Source organism: Caretta caretta, chromosome 1 (genome assembly GCF_965140235.1).
Source record: "Caretta caretta isolate rCarCar2 chromosome 1, rCarCar1.hap1, whole genome shotgun sequence".
Classification (NCBI taxonomy): domain Eukaryota; kingdom Metazoa; phylum Chordata; order Testudines; family Cheloniidae; genus Caretta; species Caretta caretta.
The window spans coordinates 254,811,313-254,823,739 of record NC_134206.1 but is presented as its reverse complement, the minus strand read 5'-3'; the positions used below and the strand labels follow the sequence as shown (position 1 = coordinate 254,823,739).

At 40.6% G+C, this 12,427-nt stretch overlaps 1 protein-coding gene across 1 annotated transcript in view; it reads left to right on the top strand.

Annotated features, from left to right (window-relative positions):
* The window catches only part of NUAK1 (NUAK family kinase 1), a 59,819-nt gene that overhangs the window by 22,702 nt on the left and 24,690 nt on the right, over positions 1-12,427 (top strand). The window contains exon 2 of the mRNA XM_048832079.2: positions 7,521-7,641. Within this exon, the coding sequence (XP_048688036.1) occupies positions 7,521-7,641 (121 nt within the window). The remainder of the gene's footprint in view (positions 1-7,520; positions 7,642-12,427) is intronic.

The following is a 12,427-nucleotide window of genomic DNA, read 5'->3' as shown; positions in this document are numbered from 1 at the left end:
GGCCTGACTACTTCCCATCACACAGTGATGATCCCCTCTGATCACAGATTTGAGGAAGTGTATACTTTAAAGTGTATACTTGAAAATACCGCCCACCCACCCACAGACCCCAAAAAAGAAGCAAACCCTATTCTGCTTTAAATAACCCTTTTAAGCTGCATTTTCAACATATTTCCTAGTGACAGTAGTTGGTCTTCCTCCCTCAGGGGATTGCATTCTCTCCCTGATGTCATTTCCCCTGCACTCTTAGAATGCTGTTGCAGTAATAAATTGGAATTTGCTCCACAGCCTAACTGGGACGCCTAAGAGGTTGAATCAGCTTAAAATTCCCAGCCTCCACAATGAAATGGAACAGCTTGTGAGCACACAGATGGATCTTTCTTTGTTTATTTTTCAAACATAAAAATATTCTACAGAATAGAAGATAAGTTTGGCTGATAAGAAAACACATATTATCTACAGAAATTACGGGGGGAGATTCTATGGCCTGTTATGAAGGAGGACAGGCTACATAATCATAATGGCTCCTGCTGGCCTTAAAAATTTATAAATCTATGCCATAGGGCAAATTCTGCCTCTGTTTACATTCTTGCAATCCCAATGGGGAATGTGTCAGAATTTGGCACATTGTCTTTAAAAATCAGTTAGAAACAGCCAAAAGGAAATGTTTGATTCTTTCAGGAAAATATAGCTTTATTGTTCAAGATTAAGTCTCTACAGCTTTTTCTCCACCCTCACCTGCCAATAACCTGATGGCCAGATTGGTCCCACAAACCAATGAGTGCCCAGGAGGTGGACACCTACTACCTACTTGTATTCTTTACCAAGTGTTTATAATATGTCATATTTTGCTGTGCACAACGCTTTTACTGTATCTTTATGGAAAATTCCATCCATTTTGCTTTGCCCAGAAGTCTGGAAAAAGTGAAACATTTCTCATGAAGATAGCACTGAACGTACAGAAACCTTTGTAACTATCATGAACCATCTATGAAATATAACTCGATACAAAGTATTTGCAACAAACAAAAGCCAAATAAGTATGAAACATACTTGGGAAATTCTCCATCATCCCTCCAGGCAGGCCCAGAGAGTGAGTATAAATCCTCTTTCCAGCAAACTCAGACAGGTAATTTATTGTAGCCCTGCAAAGGGAGTAACTTTCTTCCCCACACTTCATGCCCATCCAACTTTGCTAGCCATTGCTTGGAGGAGTGCCGCCATGGCTCTGCCCCATCTTTGCCTTCTTGTTTATTGGAGAGGGAACAATCGGTGACAGGACCCAGTGTCATGATGTGATCACTGGTGGCACAATTGCACCAGACTGTTGAGGGGACTGTATTTCCTTGCAGGGCCATGTGGGGGTTAGTGACAATCTAACCCAAAATGTTTAAACAGTAAAGTGGGGTGTTGTGGTATTTTTATAATTGAAAGCTTCATTTCCAAATGCAGGGTTATCCACAGTGCAGAAGTTTCTACTTTAAAGTTATACTTTTAGATACATTTTCTTTTCCTGTCAGTAGATTAGCAAAGAGTGGGCAAATTATTAACACTTAAAATTGGAGTTAGCTACTTCCCTGAAAAAAGGTTCACCGTTGGTTAGATGTTTTTGTCTCTGTTGTTACTTTGTGTTTCTGAAGAGTGCAGGATTTATTCTGTTTACTTCTGGCTATCCTCAGAATGCGGGGGGGGGGGGAATTTTTCCAGCTCCTCCCCACAAATGAACTCAATCCTGACCAATTGTAGGACTGAAAGGAAAGTTCAGATTCTATGCTCATATAATCCTTGGCCTCAGTGTGTGACTAACAAAGATTCTAGTTAGTGCTACTTGTGATCCTTTTGTGTGCATATGTGCAACGGACACCTGTCCTCTAGGAAATGAACTAAGACCAAATCATCCTATTGTGGTCCCCAAAAAAGCCATCTTGTGGCAACTGCTTTTGGACCCAGTTCTGGAAATGCACATGCTTAACTTTGCACTTGTGAATAGTTCCACTGAAGTCAGTGGGACCACTTACGTGCATAAAGATAGCCATATGCAGAGCTGTCCCTTGTGTATGGCGAATTGAGGTGACTGCTCCGACTCTGCGCTTTGGGGGGCCCCACGGGCTGGTGCGATTGGCTGGCGCAGTCGGTCCCAGAAGTGCCGGGTCAGCCCCGGAAGTGACAGATTCGTCACTTCCTTCCCGGGCCCCGCACTCCCCTAGGGACGGCCCTGACCATGTGCTTAAGTGTTTGCAAGATCAGGGCCTTTGTCTCTATTGATCTTGAACCTGTGACATAGGAATGAAAGACTTTGTATCTCTCTATTACAAACCAGATATGTTATTGTGTCTGCAACTAGGGTTCTTAGTTACCCAACACATCTCATCAGTTCAGGAGGCTGGGAAAAATTAAACTGCTCTGATCGTAAAGTTACCAAAAATACCATAATTACATATCCTGAGATATAAAGCTAGAAATGTTTTAAAATCAGCAAAACACAAACAAAAAGTGTGGTAAGAATCATGTACCATTTTCTGGGATTACCATAGGGGCTAATCACACTTCTGCAGTCAGAACTAGAACTGGGTTGTCCTGTTGATAAGGTTGGCATAAAATGCATATTGTATTTTATCCTGCCAAATTTCATGTACTTTGACACTTAACATGTTGTGATGATGAACAGAATAGATCTGTTGCTTTCAAAGAAAGGCATCTGCAGGATGAACAAATAAGTGCTTTTTAAAATGTATTTTTCAATTAAGATAATAACTTCTTAGGCCTAAGTTTTTCAGGTTCCTCATGTACAGTCTCTGGCATCAGTCCCATAATTAAGATTCTGACAAATGCAGCCTACAATACCTCTAGTGCTAAAAGAATAAACACATTTTAGAAAAGCTGCTTTTTTCCTGAACGTATTTTTGTGTAAAATAAATTTCATAAACAGAAATCCGTTAGCAGCATTTAGAGTGCTTAGAAAAGACTTGTTTTACATTTTGATACTGTAACAAGCAGATAGAGATCTTGTTTTGTTCACTGAGACCAAAACAGTGACATATACTATAATTTCCTAAAATGCCATCATGGCACTTAAGAGAAACCATTGAACATGTTGCAATGAAATACTTCAAAAACAATAGAACTGAAAGAGATTGGGTCAGATCCTCATCTGTGTTGATTCTTTCAAGTCAGTGGAACTGTGCCAGTTCATACCAGCTGACGATCTGATCCTATCTGTGTGAATTTGGTGCTGGTGAAAGTGACAGTTTTGGAGACTGAAGTTTTCTCTATCCACAAAAAAGCAACACCATGGATGTCAATATAACCTTCTGAACACTGTAAGTCTGAAGTGTGCAGTCTCGACTTGGGATACTGCCTCTGTGGGGGAAAGATCCGTGTCCACGCCCAGTCAATACTTGGTCTTTAAGATGAGATTGCTGACAAGATTGCTAGTCTTTGTGATATTGAGTCTATCCACTTGGAATTGGGCAGACAACCATACTTGTATAGGACACCAAACAGACATCAGATGGTAACAAGAAAAGGAGTACTTGTGGCACCTTAGAGACTAACCAATTTATTTGAGCATAAGCTTTCGTGAGCTACAGCTCACTTCATCGGATGCATACTGTGGAGCTGTAGCTCACGAAAGCTTATGCTCAAATAAATTGGTTAGTCTCTAAGGTGCCACAAGTACTCCTTTTCTTTTTGCGAATACAGACTAACACGGGTGTTACTCTGAAACCTGTCAGATGGTAACAGTATTCAATCATTATCAACCTAGGCTGTATTTGATCCAATGACCGACAAGTGAAATGTTCCTTATTCTATTAGAGCCAGGTTTTGACGCCTTTACTCATGTAGAGTAGCCCTATTCATCTCAGCGGAGCTCCTCATGGAGGAAAGTGAAACTCACAGTGGGTGAGGGTGTCAGAATCTAATAATCCCCCAATTCCCTGAGCAATCCATTCCTCTTAACACAGCAGTTTGGGCGGGAAAGTAGACTTCCATGTCTGAGACAGAATGAGTGTCACGATCCACATTGTGGAGTACCTGTTCTTGGGAGAGGCACGCCACCTTTCAGTCTCAGTTTCATTATATGTTAAAATGGGGAAAATAAAGCTTACCCTCTTATCTCTCAGGAGTGTTATGAGGCTTAACTAGGTAATATCTGCACAGCACTTTGAACATGTAAAGTGATATGTAAATTCTAATCAATATTATTCCTACTTAGCATAAGAGTCTAGATTCTGCCACCCTCACTCACACTGAGTAGTACCGGAATATGCATAGAGTCCTATTAAGGGGCAGTACCTCACTCCACAGGTAGTATCCAATAAGCTAATGCTCACTTTAAGAATTGCAGAATATAACCCAAAATGTGCATAAATACTCTGAGAAAAGATCATCAGCTGACTTCAGTGGAGCAATAACAATTTATACCAGCTGAGGAGCTGTCCCTGTATTCCTGAGTATCAGTCACTGAGACCAAAAGAGCCTGAGGGACAGGTGAAGAAGTCAAAGTCTGTGTTACTGATTTGCATGAGAGATGTTTCTTCCCTCATATGGGGTGAACTCCTGGACCTAAGAAGTCAGTGGCAAAACTCCCATTGACTTCAATGGGTCTAAGACTTAAATATACAGGGTAAAATTTTCAAGAGAGCCTAAGCCTAAGCCTTAGGACCCCAATTCCCATTTTCAAAAGTGACAAGCACTTAGGAAAGAAAGTGATAGTCAGTGAGACAGGCTCCTAAGTGCCTAAGACTCTTTTGGAAATTGGATTTAGGATTCTAAGTCACTTACTTGCTTTTGAAAAATTTAGCCACAGGAAGCACATCTCACTGTATTCCAAGGCAAGTTCAAAGATACATTTTAATGTCTATATGCAACCATAATACTTAGTCCTGCCATGAATGCAGGGGACTGGACTAGATGACCCCTCGCAGTCCCTTCCAGTCCGATGATTTTATAATTTGAACCACTGTTGTGTATTTTTCATATAAAAAGCATATACTTCCATGTTTAAAATAGAAACTATTTATGAGAGTTAATTTTCCTGTTTGTCAAGTATAGAGTTAGGATGCTGGCAGGCTGTCATGCTCTCCTGGATGCCATTATTCCTTTCCTGACCCAGAATGGTGAAGAATCATAGAATCATAGAATATCAGGGTTGGAAGGGACCTCAGGCGGTCATCTAGTCCAACCCCCTGCTCAAAGCAGGACCAATCCTCAATTAAATCATCATCCAATGAAGAATTTGCTACCTGTTATATGCTTGACAATAAAATCCTTCTTAAATTCTTCTTGAGAGCCAAGTGCAAGACTGTCTTATAATAAAAGGCAATGGTTCTCAAACTAGGCCTGCCGCTTGTTTAGGGAAAGCCCTTGGCGGGCCGGGCCGGTTTGTTTACCTGCCGCGTCTGCAAGTTTGGCCGATCGTGGCTCCCACTGGCTGCGGTTTGCCTCTCCAGGCCAATGGGGGCCGCGGGAAGCGGCACAGGCTGAGGGATGTGCTGGCCGCCCTTCCCGCGGCGCCCATTGGCCTGGAGCGGCGAACCGCAGCCAGTGGGAGCCCGGCCCACCAGGGGCTCTCCCTGAACAAGCGGCGGCCCTGGTATGAGAACCACTGATAAAAGGCATGTTTCTACCCGTGTCTAAATTTACTTTCAGGAATGCGTGTGCTGCTCCAAGAGCCACCCACATCCTCCTTGTAAACAAGGTATGCACTTACAGCCTGCCCAAGTGCAGAAAAATTGAAAGAGAGAAAAATCATGCAATGTCTGCTAGTGTTAGCCGCTTTAGCCCTCTGCTTGGAATATCTTTGATGAGGACTTTTTCTTCTTACCTTTACTGGAAAGGTGTGAATCCGAGATGAAAACGTTGCTTTGCACTGTTACTTTTCGAACTTCGATCCCAAATGTTTGGGTCAAGCAGCAGAAAAGAATTGTTTAGCTTTTAGATATGACTCCCCTCATCCTTTACTGCCTGCTGTGTTCTGTTGTTCACTCAGGCCCTGAATCAGGATAGCATGTAAGCACATGCTTAAAGTTGAGCATGAGTTTAAGTCCCATTGACTTCAGAGGGATTTAGGATCATGCTTAAAATTAAGCATGTGCTTAAGTTTTTGCTGAATAGGGATGCCTTCCCAATTTGGGGACTCTGTAGTTCCCATTTAAGCACAGTTCATGTTAATATTCTTTAATATTTTTCCCTTTCCCTCCAATGTCCTTGATGCTACACATAATAATTAAAAAGGCACCAATAATGCCATTCACAATTATTGATACATGCAAACAGTGTTTCACAATAGACTGGAGCATTGTAAACCTAAATACTTTTTCACAAGGCAAAATGTTTTCTCAGGAAAGTTCCATGTTATAATAAGCTTGTGGAATAACAAAAGTGTTATTCACCCACAAAAGGGTGGCCTCCATAGTAGGAACAAGGTCATTGGAGGAGCATTGGAGGATAATTATGTTAGACAAAAGGCTAATGTTTGATTTTAAACTAGCTGATAATGTATTCCTTGTGCCCTGGCTTTAAATAAAAAAAACCATTTGGGGTAAGTATCTGTGATCATAAAGTCAGTGTTGCCATTTGCTGTTATTCAAAATGCGTATTCCCCCTATCAGGGTCTTCCCATTGTTGATTTATGCTTTTTTTCTGTAGCATGATCTGACCTCAGCAATTATTTATGAGCTTGCTCATATAAGTCCTCTCTTTCACAGGCAACTCACACACTTGCTAGGGCTTTTTGAATCTGAATTTGTGCTGCAAGTTCACCTATCACTTCCTCTGTTCCCACCCAGCTTTTTGGAAAGATACCCAGTCACACGATGTGCTTGTGAAAGGTAGCTGATTGAGGAAGGATGCAGGAAGGATATGGTTTTGGAGTGATTGCATAAGTGCTGTATAGGACATGAAAGTACAGGATTTATACAAGAGCGATTTTCAAGGCAGTGGCTGCAAATATTAAGGATTTCTTTATTTTTTACTGAGGCCTGCTCAGGACTTAGGACTTGTATTGTATCTCATCATGTAATAACTTGTATTAATATCGTGCTTATTGTGTGAGCTTGGCCCAATATATTTTGTTATCAGTACCCTAAAATATCGGTACCCTAAAGTTTCTCTGAAAAACTAATAGGATTTGTAAGGGGAATGGGCTAAAGCTTTTGTGTGAGATTGTCAAAAACAATCAACTCTGACCAAATGCTGTTCTCATTGAAATCAATGGGGGGCTTTACCATTGACTTCAGATTTAGGCCAATGCTGAGTCCTTTTGAAAACCCCACCCTTTTTTTGAAAGATAAAGCTGTACAAATAAGTCTCAAAACTTAATGTGATTCACTGCAGTAATGAGAGTGTACGCGTTGTAATGAAGTGGAGGGGGCATGGGGTATGTATTTTAAAACTTTGTTTTGGTCATTCCACATTCTGCCAGCATCTGACATCTGTATTTATTTTCAGAACTCTCCTAATAGATTATTTGCATCTGTTCAGTTCCAAGAGTAATGCTCGATTTCCTGAATTTATAGGTTGCAATAAAATCCATTCGTAAGGACAAAATTAAGGATGAACAAGATATGGTTCATATCAGACGGGAGATTGAAATCATGTCATCCCTCAGCCATCCTCATATCATCACTATATTTGAAGGTTAGTGACTGCGATTCTTTTCACCATCTGTACTGTTTGTTGTCTCAGACCTAGTTTTCATATGCTTTTAGGTTAGGTCTTATGCCATCTCTTAGTTTTGTGCACCAATTCCCCTTCAAATCGTATTCCACTTTGCAAATGTACACCACCTCTCTAGCAACCACAGGAATTCCTTGCGTGGGGGAAGTTGTTAATGTGTGGCTGAAATGCTTCTGTCTGAGTGTGAGGAGAGCTGTCACACAAACCATCCAATTTTCCCTGTCCCAAACCAGAAAATCAATTTCATTTCCCCCCTCCCACTCCAATTCATTTCCTCCCCCCAACAAAATAAAATCAATTTCAGTTCATGCCCCTCAACCACATAGAAAGTCAAACTAGATGATCTGATCATCCTTTCTGGTCTTAAACTCTTTGAAACCCCCAACCATTCCTCACATAGTTCATTGCTTTAACTTCCTTGGAGCCCACCTGGTCAGTCTTAGTCTCCTCACACCGTTTCCTTCATTGCTGCCAGCCCCTCTTGACAGCTGTCTTCCCAGGCCCCGTTCCTCCCTGAATCCAAGGTTCACCTTCCCACTGACTTCTCAAGCCTTGCTCCCAACCCAGTCACTAGCTCATCACTCCTGTCTCCCAGTCCAGTCCCAACTCCTTCCCTTGGCTCTGCATTCCTGCTCCCTAGCTCCTTTCCCTGCAGCATATGGCAATGGGGCTGGTAGCTTTCTCCAGCTTATAGTTCCTGGCTCCAGGGCTGCTACTGACTCTGGGGAGGAGCTGGAAGTAAAAGGCAGCCTAGAATAGTGGCCTCTAGTGGAAGCTCCTCCTTCCTTCCTTCCTTAGGCTGTGACGTCCTGGCCAGAGCTAAACAGGTTCGGAAGTGTACATGCTGTCTGGTCCTGAGTAGGAATTGAGCCACAGAGGACCTGTAGAGTGCAAACTCCAAATGTGTTGAGGGAGCTTTGCCCCACTTAGTCACTCTTCTTTTCTCACATGCTTATATTGGGAAGAGGCACCTGAATTTGGCCCTAAGTATTAACTCTACACACCCGCTGTACAGGCTAGGTGATGATAGGTATATGGCAACTCCATTCTGAGAGTTGATCTGACTGATTAAAACAAGGTCCGGCTTGGAATAATGTTACAATATCACATATTGAGTTATTCAAAAGCATGTTCTTTTACTTGAAAGGAGATGAATTCATCTGTCTTTTTATGGAATAAACTCGTAACAGGATCTGGGAACAGAAAAGGGGAGGGATGCTGTGTCAGCATGTGGGTTGCAAATGGAGCAAAAGTTATTTCCAGTGTGCACTGGAACTAAAAAAATCAGGTATGCTACAGTGCTTTGACCAAGTGGCCTTCTTATGTCCCCTGCTCTGCTTTAAATAATTTTACTGAGTTAAAACATTTTAAAGGGTTAGAAAGATTTTAAAAAGTAGAAAATAACTTAAAGTTACCTTGAAGCAAAACCTTCCCCTACAACCCTCAGTTCCTTGGCTCTAGCTGAAGATGATCTCTTCCCACAGCAGAACCAAGACAGGTTTTTAGTTCAGGGTTTTTCACCCCTTCCTTCCCAGTGAAAGTGCATATGGCACATGGCAGTGTTACCCTCAGTGAGATCCCATGCTGTTTATTCTGTTGTGATTCCTTAAGCATGAGTGACTCTTTTCTACATGGAAGCTGGAGGCAGCTTTCCTCTCGTCTTTATAGGTTTTCAAGGTGTTCATTCCATTACCATTTGCTTCTATCCCTGGTGAAATAGCTACTCTGTTATTGAAACAAAATAATTATTGAGAAACTAAAGCAGTCTGGCATGACCCTCTGTATTTCAGTCATGGCCTGTGGAGAAGGGCAATGGGAATTCAGATGGACAGTGTGATCCTATCCATTATAAAATCAATCATGTGGCACTGGGAACAGAGGCATGGCAGCTGTAGCCTCACAAACTCCAGGAGGCCAAAATAAATATTCTCCAACACCTGACATCATACCATGGGTACTGAAGTGCAGGGCAGACCAGCTGAGACATAGCCATATTCACCAGGGGAATAGTTACATACTGCAGAATAATTAGGATCCCAATTCAGAAAGGTACCTCTTCATGTGTCTCACTTTAAGAATAAGAGGTGGTTCCAATGAAGTTAATGGGACTACTTCCATGTTCGAGATTAGGCTGGTACTGTAGCTTGCTGCATCAGGGCCTAGATTACAAAGCCATCTTCATGAATAAGCCATAAAAGTGATTATAGTTATATTGTTATATATAAAGGTTAGTTTTAGTTCTATGTTGTCTATTTATAATTTCTCTTTTGCTGTGTGTATTCAAGAAGAGATTTGAACTGCCATCAAACGCCCTAAAATCCATAAACAGAGGTGCAGGGCTGCACGGAGTCTGGCTAGAATGAGTACTGCTCTGTCTGACTGGAAGATCTTTAAAAGATCTTTGAATTGTACTTACAAAAACACATGTTTTCCTGAAATGGGATCCATGTTTTGGTATCCTTTTGACCTTGTTGGCTAAAGGTGATTAACCTCTGAATTTGTCAACTCAATATAAACATAAGCCATTGGTTTTTAATGCTAAGCAAATCCAAATGCATGTAAACAGGCTTTCTGGTTTAATGATACATTTTGTACCCAAATCAAAATGAATTTATCTCATGTGCTATTTGCAAGAGGTAGACCTCCAGTTCTGAGTCAGAAGAAATTCCATCCTCTCAAGCAGGACTGTAATTGGCAATCTTTAGAGTGCAGCTGGAAGGGAAGTGTTCTTTTGAGTGACTTTAAATTCCTTGAAAAGGACTGAATAGATGAAGCTGACTTTGCCAGAAGTGTTCTGATTTCAGGGCATAAATTTTAACTCAGAAAGCAAAGCGCCCTCCACCCCCTTTTCTCCCCCTTGCAAACTCCAGGACTTGGTATCTAAAGCTTTTGAGAGCAAACATATTATTCCATGGGTAGCCTGACTGAAAAAAAAAATCCCATCTGGCAATACTTTATTTTATAAAAGTTAAAACATGGGGAGCGTATAGGACCCAATCCTGTAAACACTTACACATGTGTAAAACTGTTCATGGGGGTAACATTATGCACAGGATCAGGCCCATGGGTCTCTACATGGTGACGTACAGTGTTTGTGTAAGAGTTTCCATTGCGTGTCCCGGGTGTTGTCCCGGGTTTCAGTAAATACAAACAGAGAAGTTCCTCCATTTATGTAAAGGACACGTTATTTTAAAAAAAGTAAACACATTGTTTGCAAACACCGGGGAAATTATTTAACAAAGATTTTCCCTACTGAAATATAAGATTATGAACCCAATGCAAAGCCCATTGAAGTCAATAGCATTGGTTACTCCTGTACGTAAAGTAAAGCATGTATTAAGTGCTTTGCTGGGTTGGGGCCAAGGCACTCAGCACCTTGAAGAGTCAAGCTCCTTTAAAACATCACAGTACTAAAATTGCATTTCCCTTAAAAAACACACTTCCTTAGTTCTTTGCAATTGCATTTTATTGATTAATAAAAAAGAGAATAAAAAGATTCTTCCCACATCTCCACAAAGTGTAAGTTACAAATGTAAACTGACTTGAATTAGGTTTCCTACCTTTGCTAATCACGAAATAAGTTTAGTTCTTTTAAACCTTTTAACTTCAATGTAAAACCTTTTAAATCTAACATATATTTACAAAGATGGTGTATGTTGCCTAGTTATAATAGTTGTCTTCTTTACAAATACATGTTAAATCTAACATTTCATATCATGCCTCTGCAACAGTAACAGGACATGATCGGTTAGTTTTCAGTCATTGCCAGTCAATTCCACCTTGCATTTTTACAGACAGAATCAAAATGGAACTGAGTGCAAGATCATGTGAGCCTCTGTGTGGAGAACTCAGTGAAGTCAATAGGTGTCCTGTAGCGTGAAGCACACGCGGGACTGAGCGCTTAACATGAATGATAAAAACTAGAAAGCTGAGATTTTTCTTTTTAAAATTTAACCAAGGAAAGTATTTCAACGGTGACACCATTTAACCACATTGCTAATTGGCTTCCTCTATTTATATAGCTTTTTGACCTTCAAGTATATTATTTCCATTGTTTTCTTTTGATAACATCCAAGAATATAAAGTGATTTTTCTATAGTCTAGTGATTAGTAATGAAACAAGTATAAACAAACTTAACTCCTAGGTTATCATACTCCACCCACATGAATTTCCTTGCATTGAGTATGGTTTAACACCTAAACACCACCACTTGTGAGATGAACCCTCAGGTTCCTGAGAACACTGGCAATTTCAAATCACATTCTAACATGGTCTCAGGCTACATTATGTTTAAAAAATAAAAACAAATTTCTAACTGCCACCTCATGGCATATGCTTGCTTGTCTGAGGTTACAAAGCGATCATAATTTAAAAATGTAATTAGCAAGTCTCTTCTTCACTCAGGCAAAATTGGGATAAAATAGTGTAACAGAGAGCTTAAACGTTATGGCTGATTTAGTGATTCTCACATTTTTCTCCGCTTCTTTTTAAATGGTGAAACATCAAATTCTATGTTTCTTCATCCATGTATACATACAATTGATATCAGCAAGGCGTATGGTTCTCATTTTGATTTAATCCACTCAGTGGGGATTAATTTTTAACCCACAGACTGATTTAAAACGATTATCACAGGATCTTAACTACATTCCTTTAATTTAAGAAGAAATGCATTGCATTTCCACTGTATACAGCTGTGATTTAGGAAAGCAGTTTAGAACATGTTTAACTTTAAAGCATATGCTT